General features: G+C 46.0%; 1 protein-coding gene across 1 annotated transcript; it reads right to left on the bottom strand.

Annotated features, from left to right (window-relative positions):
• Positions 1–751: 751 nt before the first annotated feature.
• LDHB (lactate dehydrogenase B) lies at positions 752–19,694 on the bottom strand. Its single transcript, XM_081331164.1, has 8 exons — positions 19,450–19,694; positions 9,786–9,917; positions 8,250–8,367; positions 6,802–6,975; positions 5,518–5,691; positions 4,351–4,468; positions 2,669–2,792; positions 752–1,119 (listed from the first exon to the last, which is right to left on the bottom strand). The coding sequence occupies exons 2-8, from the start codon at positions 9,909–9,911 to the stop codon at positions 952–954; spliced, it is 1,002 nt and encodes a 333-aa protein (XP_081187290.1). The 5' UTR covers positions 9,912–9,917; positions 19,450–19,694; the 3' UTR covers positions 752–951.
• Positions 19,695–20,177: the final 483 nt, after the last annotated feature.

The following is a 20,177-nucleotide window of genomic DNA, read 5'->3' as shown; positions in this document are numbered from 1 at the left end:
TGAAATAGATGCTGTCTGGACATATGCATTGTGTTAAAGCCATAGCTTATCAGAAAAAATCACAAATATGTGCAGATACATATTCAGTTGATACTAAGCAAACCATAAACCAAGTATCTTCAAACTTGGCAACTTTAAGACTTGTGGACAACTCCCAGAATTCCTCAGCCAGCCAGGGCTGGCTAAGAATTCTGGGAGTTGAAGTCCACAAGTCTTAAAGTTGCCAAGTTTGAAAACCCCTGCCACACACTATGTTTTACTGTGTTGCAGAAGCCATTTTAGATCCCTTAGCATTCCTAGTCAATATAATATATCTAAGATAAAAAAAATCATCTTCTGGCATTACTAATATTCTGAATAAAAAATTAAGTGGGAATCGGTCATATCCTGGCTGAAAATGTATTCGTATCCCGCTTTTATTATTATTAAAAATAACTCAAGGTAGTAAACATATCTAATCCTCCTTCCACCCTTCTCCACGACAACCCTGTAAGGTGGGCTGGGTTAATTAGCCCAGTCACCCATGTGGATTTCATGCCTAAGGAGGGACTAGAACTCACAATCTCCTGGTGATTGGCTCAAGGTCACCTAGTCAGCTTTCATGCGTAAGGCAGGACTAGAACTCACCAGCTCCTGGTAATTGGACCAAAGTCACCCAATCAGCTTTTATGTCTAAGGTGGGACTTAAGACTGCTTGAAATAAGCAAAAACGAACTAGATATTTTTTAAAAAAATGAAAACGAAACAAGAATGGGAGCACACACAAAAGAGCTGGTTTTATTTGTTCGGAAGGTCTGCACTGACAACAATGTGGGTCTTAACTGTGGTGGAGGAAAGCCGATACCCTTTCGAGGTGTTTTACTGGAAGCTCAGCTATGGAGTTAACACGAACGTGTTGGCTTAACACTGCTTGTCTTCTTAGTTATGGGGAAGGAGAGCATCTCCAAGTGCCTACAGATCTTTAAGGTCCTTCTGGACATTCCACAACGTAGTGGCGCTGTTCTGGAGTTGAGCCACCTCGTTATCCTTCAGCTTTTGATTGATCACGCTGGTCAACCCTACAGATCCCAGCACGCAAGGCAGGCTCAGAAACACTTCATTTTCAATGCCATACATACCCTGCAACAAAAGATAAAGAGAATTAGAAAAGCCTCCTTTCTCAGAGCCTTACCGGGGTATGCAATCACTGTTGACTATGTAGATTGTGGCTACGTAGGGATTCTAGGCTGATCCCTCTTTTAACTCCACTCCCCGGATCTGTCATTCCTCCTATACCAGGGGTAGGCAACCTTGGCTCTTTTATGACTGGTGGACTTCAACTCCCAGAATTCCTCAGCTAGCATGGCTCAGCATGGAAACCTCTCCCTTGCCCCTCAGCATGGCTGGCTCAAGAATTCTGGGAGTTGAAGTCCACCAGTCCTAAAAGAGCCAAGGTTGCCTACCCTTGTCCTATACTGATGTTAATCATGGGGTACACGTGACCAAACGCTTAGCAACCATTTTAAGTTGTGATAGGCCCTCAAAAGACCCATCCCAATGATGTGACCATCCTGTTGGTGCTTGGCAGCTGGCTCACATTTACAGCCCTGCAGTCACATGCTCCTGATTTACAACAGTTTTGAAGGAAAAGGGTTGTTACTTCTGGTTGTTCAGCAAAAACTGGCCCACCGCAAACAATGTGTTTATGGCATTTGCTTAACGACTGCCGCAAAAAAAAAAAGGTTGTATACACAGGTCCAACTACAGCGTGACTTACAGCTATAATTGCCAGGCTCAATTAGGATTATAAGTCAAGGATCACCTATAATAAAACATGGCTGATGTTCCATAATTCTAATGTCAGTCTGCTCTAACTGGCAGAAGCAATAACTTTGAGAAACAGGAGAAAAGGCTGCAACCAAGAACAGGGTCAGATATAGGTTGTCCTCATCTTACAACAGTTCATTTAGGGACTGTTTGAAGTTACAACAGCACTGAAAAAAATGCGACTAATAATTGTTTTTCACACTTACGACCACTGCAGCATCTCTGTGGTCATGTGATTAAAATTCAGACACCGATTCACATTTATGACGGTTAGTGTCCCGGAGGTCAGGTGATCACTTTTTACCATCCTCTTGACAAGCAAAGTCAATGGGGAATCCAGATTCGCTTAACAACCATGTGACTAACTTAACAAGGTCGTAAAATGAGGAAATTCATTTGACGACTGTCTTGCTTAGCCAATTGCAGTCGTATGTCGAGGACTAACTGTAAAAAAAAATTGGGCCAAAATTGTAACCCAAATAAATGCCTTTAGTCAAGCTCCTCCTGAGCTTGGCAGGAAGCACGGTCAGCACTGGCAGGTTTGTTACTATGACCTTACAATGAAAGTAGTGACTCTTGGTTTCCTAGCCGGGTCTGCCTTAAAGGCTGAAACCCCTTTCCCCAATCCTAACACCTTTGTCTCAAGGAAAGTATATTTCACCTGAAACAGGGGTCTCCAAACATGGCGACTCTGTGGACTTCAACTCCCAGAATTCCCCAGCCAGCATGGCTGGCTGGGGAATTCTGGAATTTGAAGTCCACAAGTCTTAAAAGCTGCCATGTTTGGAGATCCCTGACCTAAAACCGAGAGAGAGAAGTGTATGAAGAATGGAAAATACCCCCATCTCACAACATTCCTTACCTTTACCATGGTAGACACTGGGTGGATTCGGCCAAGGTTCTTCAGAATGGTTTCTAGAAGATCAGCAACACTAAAGCCAATGGCCCAGTTGGTGTAGCCTTTCAGTTTGATCACTTCGTAAGCACTATTGGACGCAAAGAGGAAGTCTAGGTCAGCGTGGTCAACGGGAAACCAAAAGCTCTAAAACGGTTAGGCTGGAGAAGTATCTGACATAGTCCTCCTCAAGAGGAGACAAACAGCCAACGTCATTTTCAAGTAAGGAAAATTCAAACAAGGAAGCCAATGAAAGGGGAAATTGACCATCTACTATATTCTTCCCCGTTTTCCCACAACACGTGTTGGTCTATGGTTCGAAATACTCCACGTTATAGCCTTTGAATACTTCCTTTGGGAACTGGATTGGGGTAAACAATAACCTCAATCGAGGAACTGCCAAACAAGGTAACGGTAAACAGCCAACCCAAAGACTCATGCCAATCAACACTAACAAGCCACTAGACTAGAATATAAACAGAGCGCAAACAGAGTTGGATAATTCACCCCATCTGGCTTGTTCCAGCCATCTCGCCGACTCAGCCAGCTATTTTGCTGAGGCCAATTTGCAGCAGCCAATTCAATGCAGAATAACAAGAGAGGGACAAGTAGAATTGCAGCTCACCCCAGCCGTGAGGACTTTTAACTTGAGAAGGTTCAAACTGTTGTGATTCAGGGTCAGCCTGTGGGTTCAGCAGTTGGGTCGGACGACTCAGAGGAAGAGGAGGAGGGGGGTGTTGAAGAGCTTGCTGAGAATAATATTGAGGCTCGAGCCCTCAGCCAGGCCCCTCCCACCTGGTCACGACGGAGACCCAGCTGTGTGAGCCTGACAGCGTGGATGAAGATGACCCACAGCTGGCCCTGTTCAAGGACGCCCGACGCAGGAGGCAGTCAATCAGGAGTAAACAGAGGAAGGCAATGGGGCACCTCGGAAGGAGGCAGAGAGAAGCCACGCCCTGAACTGTATAAAAGAATGCGTGGGAGGGCTGGTTTGCTGAAGGCAACCCCTGTTTCATAGCTCCTGTTTCATGGTTGGTGTCTTGTTTTGCTGTTTTATGTTAATAAATTTGGCAGGCTTAATTCCAGCCTCTTGCCTTCTTGTAAAAGGGGTTGTCCCTGCCTTTTCTGCAGGGCCGGTAGCAGGCTGGTACAGAACACAAACCTCAAGGAAGACGAGGCCCGCTGCAATTCACCTATCCCTCTCTCGAGTTACTAGCATTGATGATATTACCCAGTTTGGGTAATGAAATGTCTGCAAGAAAACTACCAAGCTCCAGAGAGCACCAAGGATCCCTGAAACCGAGAATTTCAGGTGCCAAAATAAGCTTGTTGGCTTATCCATGGGTATGTATGCAATAGTTTTTAAAAGTACCTGTGTATCCAGATGGAGATGCTCTCCTGCGGATAAGCTGACCCTCAAAATTTTAATCGAAATACCACAAAAAACACACCACACACGCATAAGCTAGTTGTGAAAATTAAAACATAAAATTTTTTCAAGGATTGGCTTATACGCAGGTAGCACACTTTTCAAGGTGTACTGGGGAAAAATTGAGACTCTGTTTATCCGCAGATGGGCAGGTTTAGACGCTACGTTCTGTCCATTATTTTCTTTTGTCTGTTGCTTCCATGACTTCATTGCATCATACCTCTCAACCACCTGTTTGTGCACTTTCTTCCACTCCTCCGGATCTTGATCAGTCCCCATTTGTGGGTTCAAATCCTGGAGACAAACACCTGCTACGTTGACCCCGCTCCAGATCGGTACTGAAAGGATTAAAGAAAATTTACTGCAATGTCATGGAAGTGATGAGTGTCTTTCTTATATTTCCAAATCATTACTGGAAGTTCTCCTATCTAATCAAAGATGGGACTTATGACTCTTAACTCCTGCCACTTTTTTTTTTACTTTTCCTGATATAGTCACACAAGATATCAGAATGAAAGTTCAGGAAGAAGTGACTCTGATCACAGTAGGAATTGGTTTTGCTACTGTAAAGAAAACCATTTGGCAGGCCGACTTCAATGCTTTCTAGACATTTTGGACTATAACTCCCAGGTAACACTTTATCCCGGCCCTCTCAATTCCTGCAAATAGATGGGGAAGAAATGGAGGTAGTGACAGATTTTATTTTCCTGGGCTCCAAGATCACCACAGACGGGGACTGCAGCCAAGAAATGAAAAGACGCTTGCTTCTGGGGACGAAAGCCATGGCAAATCTACACAGCACACTAAAAAGCAGAGACATCACCCTGCCAACAAAAGTGCGTATAGTCAAGGCTATGGTCTTCCCAGTTGCAATGTATGGCAGTGAAAGTTGGACCACAAGAAAGGCTGAGCGCCAAAGAATTGAGGCCTTTGAACTATGGTGCTGGAGAAGACTCCTGCGAGTCCCTTGGACTGCAAGGAGATCAAACCGGTCAGTTCTAGAGGAGATCAACCCTGACTGCTCTTTAGAAGGCCAGATCCTGAAGCTGAAACTCAAATCCTTTGGCCACCTAATGAGAAGGAAGGACTCACTGGAGAAGAGCCTGATGCTGGGAAAGGTTGAGGGCAAGAGAAGAAGGGGACGACAGAGAAGGAGGTGGCTGGATGGAGTCACTGAAGCACTAGGCGTGAGCTTAAATGGACTCCAGAAGATGGTAGAGGACAGGAAGGCCTGGAGGAACATTGTCCATGGGGTCGCGATGGGTCAGACATGACTTTGCAACTAACAACAACACTTTATCTGAATGATCCCTAGCAAGGGACTGGAGATGTTCGCGCAGAACATCCGGGAGGCATCATGTTGCCTGCCAGGAGAAGGCCTACTCACCGCTGGAATCACCATGTTCACCCAAGACCCAACCATGACAGCTGGAAGGATGGATGCCCAATTTTTCTGCCATCAAAAAGCGGAATCGAGCAGAATCAAGGTTACAACCGCTACCAATGACACGGTGCTTTGGCAGGCCACTAAGTTTCCATGTGACGTAGGTCAGGATGTCCACTGAAAAAGGGAAGACAAGACAGACGGACTGAAGGATGGATCCTCCAAGCATCTGGTTAAGATGGCGGCCTCGGGATTAAAAACTGCAGATTAGCTGACTTTGGCCAAGATTTGCACGCAACTCTGATCCTGGCCACTTTGCTTAGACACCATGGTTTCTGACTTAGTGCCACAGGTGAACCCAAAACTTTTGACTTCACAAAATGGGCAAAACAAATATGCAAATATAATAGTTCTTGACTTTCAACTTATTTAGTGACCCTTCAAAGTCACAATGGGACTGGAAAAAAGTGGCTCTGGATTGCTCCTTGCATTTAAGACTTGTCACAGCATCCTGGTGGTCACGTGATCAAAATTTGGGTGCTTGCCCAGTGGTATTTATGATGATTGCAGCATCATGGGGGTCATATGAGCACCATCTTTCCTAGCCAGCTTCCAACAAGCAATGGGAAAAGTGCTTAATGACTATGTGATCCACTTAAGTCAGGGGCCTTCAAACTTGGCCCTTTTATGACTTGTGGACTTCAACTCCCAGAATTTCTCAGCCAGCTTTGCTGGCTGAGGAACTCTGGGAGTTGAAATCCACAAGTCTTAAAGTTGCCAAGTTTGAAGACCCTTAACTTAAGTGATTCACTTAACAACCATGGCCCAAAAGACTGTAAAGTTACATGCGAGCCACTTAACAGCTTCCTTGCTTAGCAATTGGAAATTCTTGTCACAATTGTGGCTGTAAGTCAAGGACTACTTGTTATCTGCCTGGTTGTGTAGTTACGACAACATGCATCACTATCTTTAAGCAAAGTACTGCAAACCTACATCTCTATTATTTATTGCTTATCTATTTTCTATTCTCCACAGAGAGATTCCAGGATAATATTTGTAAATGGGGAATAAACCTAAACATTTAATGCAGCGTAAAGTGGCCTCTGCGCATACATACATATCCAAACTGGATTAAGGTATTAAAAATAATGCATATTTGTTTTATAACATGCTCCACTCTTAAGTTGGATGGTTTCATATATAATAACAACCAGGGAGCTGAGCAATGTCTGGTTTCAAGCATCAGACTTTCGGCGGAATCGTCTTTGACCCCAAACCAACATTTACCTGGGTTTGACACCACCAGGATGATGCAATTGGGGCTGTATTTCACAACTTGGGGGATAATGAACTTGAAGACATTGACGTTCCTCTGAACTAAATCAAGGCGGCTTTCTCCTTCTTGCTGGCGCACACCGGCGGTTACAACCACCACTTTTGAATTAGCGGTCACAGAATAATCTGGAGCAAAGGGAAGCAGAGGTGAAGTTACCCAAAGGATCATGATTGGTTTTCTCCAAACTTTTGCAGAGGGCAGAGAGATCCAGTCACCAAGAATCTTCCTTCTCTTCTTCAACAACCCGAGCTGAAATTTTGTTTTGGATGGGCGACAAGGAAAGGAAGTAGTAATAAAGGAGAACATTTGCAGCTCAGGGTTGAAATGAGGGGTCCTCGATGCTCTCTGAGCTTGGTTGTTTTCTTGCAGATGTTTTGCTATCAATCAGTCAATCAATTTATTACGGCCAAACACATAAATTAAACATTCAAATAAAACAAAACTAAACAGAACCAACACAAGAGGACATAGCAATATATTACAATTAATGATGTAATCAATGGGCGACCAAGGTCTGCCTAGTTTTACAGACAGTATAGCAAAAACTAGTTAGCTTCAGAAAAACTGAATCATACTGACCTGACAATCAAAGTACATTGAGTATAGTCTAATGCTGGATAAAACACGTAATAAAATGAATTATTTGGAGTTAATCTATGCTGATCTCGGTTCTGATTGCTGATGGACAGGTGCTTGGGCCTTTTTTGTTCCTTCTTGGGCTGGTTCTCTTTTGCATAATCTATAGATGTTGCTAATGTCTATACCTCTTGTCAACGCTGCTAACATCAGATGTTTTTGCTTTGACAACAGATGGGAGATGCAACCATTTTCTTCATGTTTTACTCTTAAGAGTTAGTTAGATGATGCTTTGGGGGGGAGGAATGTGCATGAGAGTTTAGCTAGACATAACAATACTGAACCTAGTGTGAGAACCAAGGTTATTGAAATAAAGAGATGATAAAAATTGTGAGCTGGAGAACTGGAGGGGAAGCCTGCATTTCAAACTAACTGGAGAATGTGGTTTATGACTGTTAATTGGGGGAGGGAATTGTGCTTTGATACTATGTGCTCAGGGGAGAGGAATCCAGTTTTTGGCTTCGACTGTGTTAGTGCCGATGCTATGCTGCTCCAATAAAGATTCTTTAAGGTAAACAATGCCTCAAAGTTCTTTGAAGAGTTTCATCTGTCGGAAGCATGACACCTCTATTGATGGCTAATTTGTCAGCTTCTAGAAATTCTCTGGCGTTTTTGGACTTGGCTTCATCTAAGATGGTCACATATTCCCAATTGAAACTATGGTTAAGTCTATCGATACGCTGTGAAATTAAAGAGTTTTCATCATGTCTTCTGACGGCTCGTTGGTGTTCAAAGGGGGTGTGAGACACAATGCAAATCTTACCCTTGTCTGCTACAATCTTAGGTGTCTTCAGAAATAAGCTCCCATGTTGTAGATCCAGCATTTCTCCTTTCAGTTTGTCTTCCAGGACATCAACGAGAGCAAGTTCATCGCAGAGACCCTGCCATCAGGAAGAAACATGGCGCACAGTTAAGCATGAGGGCTGCAACCTTGGCACACTTTGTGTATTAACAAAACAGAGGTCCATCTCATCATGGAAGTGACCGATCCAGCTTAAGCAAGCCTTGATACCTTCTTGCATCACAGCAGATGCAAATCTAGAACAAGCTTCTCAGCCAGGAATGGATCATGTGTGGCCTTCAAAACTTGTTCTTGTATCATTAAAAAAAATCAAATTTATTAGTGGCCATCACCTTATCTGTTTTGAGCTGGATTCTGATGCTAATAGAGCTAGACCTAGTTAGTCAATGGACAGGAGACCAGGAGGACATTTCCAAGCTATAAGACAATCAAAAATTCTGGAAGAAGGGAATCGTAAACCATCTTTTCTATTGCCAAAACCCCCTGCATGGCTGTATTACAAAGTCTCCAGCTGAGTGCAAGGGAGACCTTACCTTTACAGCTACTGTATTATCATCTTTCTTTGCTAGACCAATTCATCTCACTTCTCAACTTATGACCATCTGCTTAACGGCGGTTTGAAGTTACACAGCCTTGGAAAACAATGACTTCTGAGCTGCCCTTGAAGTTACAAACATGGCAAAACCCCTGGTTCATGTGATCACAATCTGGGTGCCTGGCTCACATTTACGACGATTGCAGGATCTTGTGGTGATGCGACTGTGATTTGAAAACCTTCCCAGCCGGTTTCTGGCAAGCCAAGTCAACGGAGGAAGTTGGATTCATTTAACAACTAGGTGATTCACTTAGCAGCCCCCGGATTTGCTTAATGACCGAAATAAATTTTTTTGTAAAATTGGATTCAGCCATGTGTTGACTTGATTGATGACTATCTCGCTTAGTGACGAAAATTCAGGCTTCAATTGCAGCTGTACGTCACGGAGTGCCTATGCAACAATTTGTGGCCAACATTTGAGATCACAATTGAGGCCAACATTTCTGTTGCTAAGCGAGACATTTGTGAAGTGAAATTTACCCCATTTTATAACCTGTCTTGCCACAGTTGTTAAGTGAATCACTGCAGTTGTTAAGTTAGTAACGCGGTTGTTAAGTGAATCTGGCTTCCCCCATTGACTTTGCTTGTAAAAGGGGATCGCATGATCCTAGGACACTGCAACCGTCATAAATATGAGTCAGTTGCCAAGCGTCTGAATTTGGATCAGGTGACCACGAGGATGCTGCAGTGATCTTAAGTGCTGAAAAACGGTCATAAGTCACTTTTTTTTCCAGTGCTGTGGTAATTTCAAACGGTCACTAGATGAACTGTTGTAGGTCGAGGACTACCTGTGCTTGATTGGAATTCAGCCTTTTTAAATACGGTATTGAATTGTCCACGCCATCTGGGGATCTTCTGCATGAAAGCCAGCACATATAAACATCTCCAATGGACATACGTACCTTTTCCAGGACACTGACAGCACAGGCCATCCCCACCTGACCGACCCCCACCACGGTGACCTTGTTGTTCGGTTGAGTGCTGGGCTGGGTAATTGGGGTAATCAGTTTGTCCTTGAGGGAAGCCATTGCTTTCTGCAAAAAGAGAGAGAGGAAGAGGAAAAAAAAACATGAAATGACCTCACCAGTTCAATGCCCTACTGAGGTGGAAAATTGCAATTGCCAAGATCAGGGGCAGGCAACCTTGGCTCTTTTATGACTCGTGGACTTCAACTCCCAGAATTCCTGAGCCAGCACAGCTGGCTCAGGAATTCTGGGAGTTGAAGTCCACGAGTCATAAAAGAGCTAAAGTTGTCTACCTCTGGCCAAGATATATGACCAGGATGGACTAGAATTTGATCCTCTTTAGACAAGGGCCTCTGAACTCGGCAACGTTAAGGCAACATGTTCGCCTGTCAGAAAGCTTTACCTCATAGTTTAACATCGTTTAACATTAGTAATAACTATTTACATATAATACACCTATGGACTTCAACTCCCAGAATTCTGGAAGTTGAAGTCCATCAGTCTTAACGTTGAACGAGTTTGGATCATCCTACTCTTTAATCAACCTTTTTCTCCCAGTCAAGATTAGATAACCTTTATTAGATAATCTTTGTCATTTTTTTCCCCTGAGGGCACAATGGCACACATTGAAAATGAAATTTAGTTGCTTCCTCTCAAAGCGTACACATACACAACACACATTTAAAACACACTATATACACAACGTATGTATAGACCTACACCCTTACGTATAGAGCAACAGAAGTCATAGTTCAATTTATCTGGGACAGGTCACAAAGTTGAGAAAGGATGAAATATCACTTACCCGTTAGCACTATTATTATCTTCAACAATATCAAGGGTAACTATGACTCATACTTCAATGAGAAGCTCAGGACAACACAATTACTCTACCCACCAACCTTACTTGCTATTTATTCTTGGAAATCATAGCATTGCCAATGTCCATTGAAATCAACAAGTCAAACCCTATTCATTCCTCACTACCACGGAATGCTATTAATGTCTTCACAAGTGAAAAGGGTTTGTTTACTGTCCCTAACTCGACTTGAAAGATGGCCCTAATCCGAAGACATTTCTCTTCTCAAAAGAAAACAAGGGAGAATAAAGTAGGGCTTTGTTCTTTCCTGGCATTCTTCATGAGATCACAACAGTAAGAACACATTTTTTCAGTTACACCCACTCTCAAGAACTTCCAAGAAAACTTTGGGATAAACAGCAAGGCTGGGATCAGAGTGGGGAACAGACTAATCCTAGCAGATCCTCTCAGTGCAGGGGTCTTCAAACTTGGCCCTTTTATGACTTGTGGACTTCAACTCCCAGAATTCCTCAGCCAGCGTGCCTGGCTAAGGAATTTTGGGAGTTGAAGTCCACAAGTCATAAAAGGGCCAAGTTTGAAGACCCCTGTCTTAAGTGGGTTCCCACAAAGCAGCCGTATTATGAATAGGCAGGCCATTCATAATACACTTATATACCCCATTTTTCTGTTTAGGAGCAAAGGGTGGCCTCCATAACTCTCCTTCCCATAGGCTAAACCAGGGGTAGGCAACCTTGGCTCTTTTATGACTCGTGGACTTCAACTCCCAGAATTCCTGAGCCAGCAGGTCTCAGCGTGGAAACCTCTCCCTTTCCCCTCAGCATGGCTGACTCAGGAATTCTGGGAGTTGAAGTCCACGAGTCATAAAAGAGACAAGGTTGCCTACCTCTGGGCTAAACCTATCTCCAGAAAACATAAACAGGTGTTCCCAAAGAATTGTGAACTTAACACCGATGGCCGATTCAACAGTATTTTGACCAATTTTAGTCAAATTGTACACTTCTGAATCAAAACAACTTAGGGCCTAAATAGTGATTCTTTTATTATATATCCCAAATGCCAGCACAGGGTATTCCTAAGCAGCTTGTTCAACTCAGCTACTTCATGTCAAGGGTGCTTGTTGATGCTTAAAGGGAATCCTTTCATGAATATCTCAGATGCTAATGTCGTAAACTTTTCCCTTCCTCGTATATTCAATTCACCCCCTCCTAAAGACCAAGGTCTACTATTTCTGTTAAGAGTTACGTTCCAATTTCTAGATGGCACTCTTTCGATTTTTCCTCTCCATCAAAACCTTGTAACTTAGATGAGGTTAAAAAGAGAATGATGGCCCCAAAGTCAGTGAACGGCTGGACTCCAATCTTTGCCAAACCTCTTAAATCACCTTATCACATACCAAACTCCGGAAATAACACAAGCATTTAACTACCTCCCATTTGGACAAGGCAATCACTGAAATGCAATCAATGCGGAACACCAAACGTTCCTGAAAATTAATACTACAAACTCCATTCGGTTGAAGAAAGCAAGATACAATATTCTGCAGGTAGGTCAGTGACTGCCCACCTAAGACCAAAGATCGAAGCACGCGTGCAGAGATGAAGAATCGTAAAACGAACAGGCAGAACTTTGCACACATGAACTGGAATAATCCCCAGAGGTTTTTTTTTTATAATACCATCTGCATTTTACTGATAATGAGGACAAAAATAGCTCTGGATGCTTCGGTAGACCCAAAAGATACTGTTAGATTGACTTTCATTTCATTTCATTTCATTTATTGGATTTTTATACCGCCCTTCTCCCGAAGGACTCAGGGCAGTGAACAGGGCATATAAATAGCGATACAAAAGTTTAAAAAAAGATTAAATACATTGCCCAATTAAAACAATCAAATATAAAAACCCATAAAAACCCAGACATTCCCCCATCAGGCCAGGCCAGCTTGTTCGAATAAATGGGTCTTTAACCCGCGCCGGAAGGAGCGGAGATCCGGTGCCATCCGGAGCTCCACCGGCAGTTGGTTCCATAAAGCCGGGGCGCCCACAGAAAAGGCCCTCCCCCTGGGGGCCGCCAGCCGGCATTCTCTGACCGGAGGCACCCTGAGGAGGCCCTCTCTGTGGGAACGCACAGGGCAGAGGGGAGTTGACGCCGGCAGCAGGTGGTCCCCGAGGTATTCCGGACCCATGCCATGTAAGGACTTAAAAACCATCACCAAAACCTTGAACCTCACCCGGAAGACAACTGGTAGCCAATGCAGCTCGCGGAGCAAAGGTGTAACATGGGAGTACCGGGAAACTCCCAAGACAACTCTCGCGGCCGCATTCTGTACCAGTTGGAGCCTCCGAGTGGTCTTCAAGGGAAGCCCCATGTAGAGAGCATTACAGTAGTCCAGACTACTACTTTCAAATCAGTGGTGGCTTTCCAAGCCCAACATTCCAGAGGAAAGTTGGGCGGCCTCTGACAAGCTGCAAATCGGATGTTGTCTCGACCGCCGGCCCCTTCCTTGGCAGGGCGAGGCCGCAGCGCTCGGCCTTTAGTCGGGGCTGCTGGCATGGCAGCGGGCGGGAACACCGCTTTGCAGGATGGAGGTACTTGCAAATCCTGCCCCAGCTATGGCGAGGAGCAGCAGCTGCATCTGTGCCCTCGGGCCGAGAAAGAACCGGAGGGGTGCGGTGGCTGGGCTGCCTTCTGGCCCGCTTGGATTTGGGATTTTCCTTTCATTGGGTGTGTATGGCCTGACCCTGGCCGAAATGCAAAGCTCTCTCTAAGCAAGGACTGGGAGGCTAAAGGCCTCTTATCTCTGTGGCCATGCAGTTCTGAAATCGATGGGCTGCTGATGGGGAGGAGAATCAAAATAGGGCAAAACAAGCGTAGTCCACCATGGTTTATTGATTGCACGGTTTTCCTCGGGTTTTCCTATCCCTTCCTGGGCTACTAAAATCACATTGGCAAGGTCTGTGCTGAACACCTGGCTGCACACTACTCAACCGGATTTTAGCCCTTTGTGCAATCCCAGGCCACATTCTGGCCAACTTTGAAAACGGATCCTACTAACAATTAAACACTGTACCCCGCTTGGAATACAAGAAAGCATCCAAAGTCGATCTTGATGGAAGATGTTGGAGAGGACTGGGCCCAAGACTGAACTTTGAGGTAACCCCACTGAATGACCTTTCGTTCCGGAAGGAACTGGAGGAAAGCAGAAGATCCAGCTAAGGGGGATCCTTGCTTAACTCACAGGGACAACAGAGAGCCCTACATACTGCAGGTGAACAAGGGTGCAAGTAATCCTCGACTTACAACAGATCATTTAGTGACCATTCAAAGTGACTTACGACCATTTTTCACACGTAACGACCATTGCAGCATGCCCGTGGTCACGTGATCAGAATTGGCAACCGGTTCATATTTATGACCATTGCCGTGTCCCGGGGTCATGTGTTCCCCTTTTGCAACCTTCTGACAAGCAAAATCAATGGGGTAAGCCGGATTCACTCAATAATCATGTTACTAATTTAACAACTGCAGTGATTTATTCCACAACAGTGGCAAGAAAGGTCATAAAATGACCTCACTTAACAACTGTCTCGCTTAGCAACAGAAATTTGGAGATCAATTGTGGCTGTAAGTCCACAATTGGGGGGGGGGGGTTGGTTATTATTATCATTTTTCTTTCTTTTATATTGTGTTTTTATTTCCTGTAAGCCGCCTTGAGTTGCCATGTGCGAATAGGTGGCAATAAAATTTCCAAATAAATAAAGTCGAGGGTTATCAGTATATTCTCTGGATGCTAATACACGCTCATAATGTTCGCCAAGAAAACAATGACTTGGTTGACCTTTTGCAACTATAACAGACCCTCCCCAAAGCTACTTATGACCCAATTTTGAAGTTACAATGGCTGCCCACCCTGAGATCACGTGATCACATTTGGGTGCTTAGCAACCAGCTGACTTTTACCGCCTTTTACAGCATCCTGGTGTTACGTAACTGTAATTTTCAATGTTCATTTTTAGTTTTTACCATTACAAGTATTAACGGTTTCTGGCAAAAAAAAAAAAAAGCCAATGAAGCAAAATGGATTCTTTTAGCGACCATGGTGTTTGGTTATGACCATCACAAAAACTGTGGTAAAATTGAGGCTGGTCATGTGATGACCCACTTAATGACCATAACAGTTTACGGCTGTAAGTCGAGGACTACCTGTGTCTTGCTCACGGTGTGATCTGACTGACCTGCATTCCCCTATGTCAGGGGTAGGCAACCTCGGCTCTTTTATGACTCATGGACTTCAACTCCCAGAATTCCTGAGCCAGCTTGGCTGGCTCAGGAATTCTGGGAGTTGAAGTCCATGAGTCATAAAAGAGCCGAGGTTGCCTACCCCTGCCCTATGTTGAATGGTTTTGGCTGAAGACTGATTTTCGCCCATTTATCAAAATTGTGTTGCCGTTGTCGAAATGGGGGCAAAGGAGGGCGGGGTGGTGGTGGAACTCTCCCACTTACCTTTTGTTCAGCACTCCAAGATGGAGGCCACCGGTTGAAGCCGTCGTCGGAGGAGGAGGACCCCACAGAGTAACAAACAACAAAGAATGTGAAGTCGCTCATAGTGAACTTCTACTGTCTTACAGCAAGCACAACAGACAGGCAACACAGAACTGACATGGTCGCTGCCTCAAAAGGCTTACAATCTACAACAACAGACAAAACAGGAATGGGGAAAGGAAGGGGGAAGGGGAGAAGTCAAGGCCCCATACCTGCAGTTCAATTGCAGTTAGTAGAAAGCAACAATTGGGGTTTCTTTGCTCTGAGTTGGACTGTGCAGCGTGTTTTTCCAAACTTGGCAACTTCGAGAGGGGTGGGCTTCAATTTTGACTGAAATGCACCCCTCTTGAAGGTGCCGTGTTTGTGTAGAGAATCAGTGGCAGAACCCGGGAGTGGAGTTAAAAGAGGGCTCAGCCTAGGATTCCCTACGTAGTCACAAGTGCACAAAGCCCCACCCCCAAATACTGTTGACTCTTTATCTAACTCCAAGCACATGCCGCTAAGTGTGCGTAAGCACGATTAGCAATGATTCAGATTAATTGGATCTTCGACGTAGACCTTGTCTGTTGGGTTTGAGAGTTAGAAAAACATTGCTTTAAAAGTGTCACACTCCAATTGTGCCAAGTTCTGAGATGTGCCATCAGCTGGGGCAAAGTATTTATTTATTTATTTATTTATTTGTTTTTATATACCGCCCTTCTCCCGAAGGACTCGGGGCGGTGTACAGAGCAAGGTAAGTATACAGTAAAACAATAGTAAAACAAATGAAACCCCAAAATCTATCAGGCCAGGCCGGCTTGCTGGAATAGGTAGGTATGATGGATGGATGAGTAATACAATATAATTTAGTTTTTGATGGCTAGGATCCAGCCCACGTGGCTTTGAAACTATGGTTCCACGCTTAAGGTCAATGCTTTCTTCATGGCTAACCGACAGGATTCTCAGGGTTAAATGTGAATTGCTCCTGTGAACAAAGATGGGTGGTGCAAACCCTAGCCCTGACCCTAGCGACCGAGGGGTAGGCAACCTTGGCTCTTTTATGACTCATGGACTTCAACTCCCAGAATTCCTGAGCCAGCATGACTCAGCTTGGAAACTCTCCTTTTCCCCTCAGCATGGCTGGCTGAGGAATTCTGGGAGTTGAAGTCCACGAGTCATAAAAGAGCCAAGATTGCCTACCCCACTAATCAAGCTGAATTTGGAGGCACACACAAAACTCAATTTCCTGGGACCTTCCAGAGTCCCTCACAAGGACAGGGCTTTTTGTCATTTTTCAAGCTATCCCAATTAAGGTAGCTAAGTTATCCCTGCTACAGGTGATCCTCGACTTACGACCACAACCGAGCCCAAAATTTCCATTGCTTAAGCAAGACAGTTGCTAAGTGACTTTTGCCCCATTTCACAGCCTTTCCTGCCAGTTGTCAAAGTGAATCGGAGCCGTTGTAAAGTTGATAACATGGTTGTTAAGTGAATCTGATTTCCCCAGTTGATTTTGCTTGTCAGAAATTCGCAAAAGGAGATCACATGACCCCCCCTCCCCCGGGACGCTGCAACTGTCATAAATAGCAGCACATGCCCGTTGCCAAGCACATGAATTTTGAGCACCTGATGATCAGGATGTTGCAAGGATTTGTGTGAAAAGCGGTCAGAAGTCATTTTTTTTCAATGCCGTTGTGACTTTGGTCACTAAACGAACTGTTGTAAATCAAGGATTGCACCTGTACCAAGCTACCCTACTCTCACCAGTTGGTCAATCCCACTGGGCCCCTTGTGTTTTAATGAAGCTAAACTGGGACAAAAGAGAGGACAAATTCTACATTTTCTGCTTCAGACCTCAACATGTAGGAACTAGCACCTACAGGCAGTCCTTAACTTACGACTTGCCTGTTTAGTAACCATTCAACATTACAACAGACCTCCCCACCAAAAAACTACTTATGACCCTGGTCATGTGACTGCATTTTAGGCACAGAGTCCACCTTTTCAGCAGTGCAGCACCCCAAGCCATGTGACTGAAATTTACAATATTTTTTGTGTGTGTGGTGTTTTTCTCCTGGAAACCAAAGATAAAATCCCATAGCAGGATTCGCTTCGGGACTGTGTCATTGCTTTACGCCGCAGCATTCGCTTAATGACCACTTCAAAACAAAAACAAAAAAAAAAGGTTATAAAAATGGATCCAGTCTCGTGACGGCCCACTTTACGGCCATCCCAGCATAGGGACTCTTTTTAACTGCCAGGCTCGATTAGTCCAGCCATAACTCGAGGACTACCTGCCAGTGAATTCCCCTTAAGAGGCTACATGACCCTTTGCACGGATCCTGACGCAGCAAACGCTGCAGAAACCTGGCCAGGCTTTCTGCCCCCATCTTGCCGCCTTTTTTAAAAAAAGCCCAAATTCTGCAAGATTTCCCCTCAGGCAGGATGTGCGGCTCACTCCGCCTGGGTGTGAACCGGCCGATTCCGGTTTGTCGCAAGAGGCCAGCAAATATAATAAAAGTGCGTAATTTGGTCCCGGTGGTCACGTGCCCCTCTTGGCACCCAAATGACTCTGCAGTTTGCATGCAAAAACGCATCAGAAAGAATCCGTCCTGCAAAAAGGGGGGGGGGAAGGGCAGCGAGCTCTCCATTTTAGTCATCCCCCCCCTCTTCCCCCCCCCCTGTAATTCCACTGCCGGCGGGGACGGAAAAGTGAACATGCATTTCCCTCCCCCGCTCTCTTGGAAATTTTTTTTTTAAAACCTTCCCAGACCGCGTGTTCCTAGGCACGTCCCTCTCTTCCCCCTCCCCACCCCGCTCCGTGATTGACAGCTGCTTCCCCAAAGCCTCCATTCAACCCGAGATTATGATGCAACCAGTCCCCTCCCTCTCGCATCTTCAGAGGACCAAAGATCGGGCGCTTTCTTTTCCACCCGCCCCACTTTAGGGACTCAAGAACAGGGCTCTCCAAACTTGGCCCTTTTACGACTCGTGGACTTCACCTCCCAGAATTCCTCAGCCAGCGTGCCTGGCTGAGGGATTCTGGGAGTTGAAGTCCACGAGTCGTAAAAGGGCCAAGTTTGAAGACCCCCTGCTCAAGAGGAAGAAAGCGATCCGGGCAAAAGAACCCGGCTGGGTGTGTGTGTGGGGGGGGTGAGGGGGGCGATGTTGGGGTGCGGAAAACGTAAAATGATCTCCTCTAATCCTTCAGGAAGGGCCTTGGTGCCCCAAGAAAAAATGGGGGGGGGGGGAAAGATGGAGGCAAATTAGAGATGCATTGCAAAAACAAACAAACAACAACCCCAAAACCGTGTGTGTGTGGGGGGGGGCGATGTTGGGGTGCGGGAAAACGTAAAATGATCCCCTCTAATCCTTCAGGAAGGGCCTTGGTGCCCCAAGAAAAAATGAGGGGAGAAGATGGAGGCAAATTAGAGATGCATTGCAAAAAACAAACAAACAACCCCAAAACCGTGTGTGTGTGGGGGCGATGTTGGGGTGCTTCAGGAAGGGCCTTTGTGCGCCAAGAAAAAAAAGGGGGGGGGAAGATGGAGGCAAATTAGAGATGCATTGCAAAAACAAACAACCCCAAAACCGTGTGTGTGGGGGGGGCGATGTTGGGGTGCGGAAAACCTAAAATGATCTCCTCTAATCCTTCAGGAAAGGCCTTTGTGCCCCAAGAAAAAATGGGGGGGGGAAAGATGGAGGCAAATTAGAGATGCATTGCAAAAAACAACAACCCCAAACCCGTGTGTGTGTGTGGGGGGGTGTTGGCTCCATCCATCTTCCATTCTCTCTTTATTGCAGCCCTTTTATAAAGTTCCCCATATTTTTTTTAATTTGCACGCATGCAAAGACACGAGACAACCCCAAGCCTGGGAGTGATTGAACCCAGGGACCTAGAGAATGAATGTGTGTGTGTGTGTGTGTGTAAGTAAAAGATGCACCAAAGGAGAACTCGCCCCTCTCCCCAATTCCCCCCCCCCCATCCTCCAACCTGCTCCGAAGGCGGAGGGAGAGGGGGAAATAATACCTCTTCCCACGTCGTGCTGGAAGATGCCATCCTCCAACCTGCTCCCAAGGCATCTTCCAGCAAAGCGTGGGAAAATAGATATTCCCCCTCAAACCCCCCTCCCACCAATATATTCGGAGCAGGCTGGAAGATGGGGGGGGAGGGGGAGGGAAGGAATCCAAGACCTGCTATAAAAAGAAATTGGGGAAGGGGAGAGAGAGAGAGATCCTATCCGACCCTCCGGGACTCACCTTTAGGCTGGCTTGCTTGCTCGGGGCCGGCTTAGCGACGGGATGGAAGGCAGAGCGCGGCGCGGGACAGCAGCCTGGAGGAGACGGAGGAGGAGGAGGAAGGAGGCGAGGCGTCGGGTCAGGCCGGCAAGGACAGGAAGAAAAGAAGCAGGAGGGGAGAGAAGAGACGGGGCGGATCCGGCGCCCGCCGGTCCTGCGCTCCTCGGGTTACGCTTTTGTGATTGGGAAGCCGAGCCTCGCCCGCCCCTTCGCTTCGCGCAATCCTCTTCAAGGACGCCGCGCAAGGGTGAGCCGCTTTCCCCTCCTCTTCCTCCCGGCGAGCCGCTGAGCATCGCTTGCCCGCCCGCCTTCCCCTTGCCCAGGGGTAGGCAACCTCGGCTCTTTTATGACTCGTGGACTTCAACTCCCAGAATTCCTGAGTCAGCATGGCTGGCTCAGGAATTCTGGGAGTTGAAGTCCACGAGTCATAAAAGAGCCGAGGTTGCCTACCCCTGCCCTTGCCGGACGGCCGGACGGCCTCTTGCCCGCCATCCTGGGCCCGCCTGTTAAGCTCTCCCGGCCCGGCCGGCCCAGTCAAAGGATCCGACCAGGCAGGCCGCTTGCTTGGCCGGCGCCTCGTCTGGGCTCCTGGCCAGCCGTCTTGGTTCGGGCTGGTTCAGCTTTTCCCAAGGGCGCAGCCCTCCCAAGCTGGCGGTGCTTCGCTTGAAAGCGATTCCCGGGTAGCCCTC

The sequence above is a fragment of the Vipera berus genome, assembly GCF_964194415.1.
Source record: "Vipera berus genome assembly, chromosome: 6".
NCBI lineage: Eukaryota > Metazoa > Chordata > Lepidosauria > Squamata > Viperidae > Vipera > Vipera berus.
This window is presented reverse-complemented; position numbering and strand designations above follow the sequence as displayed.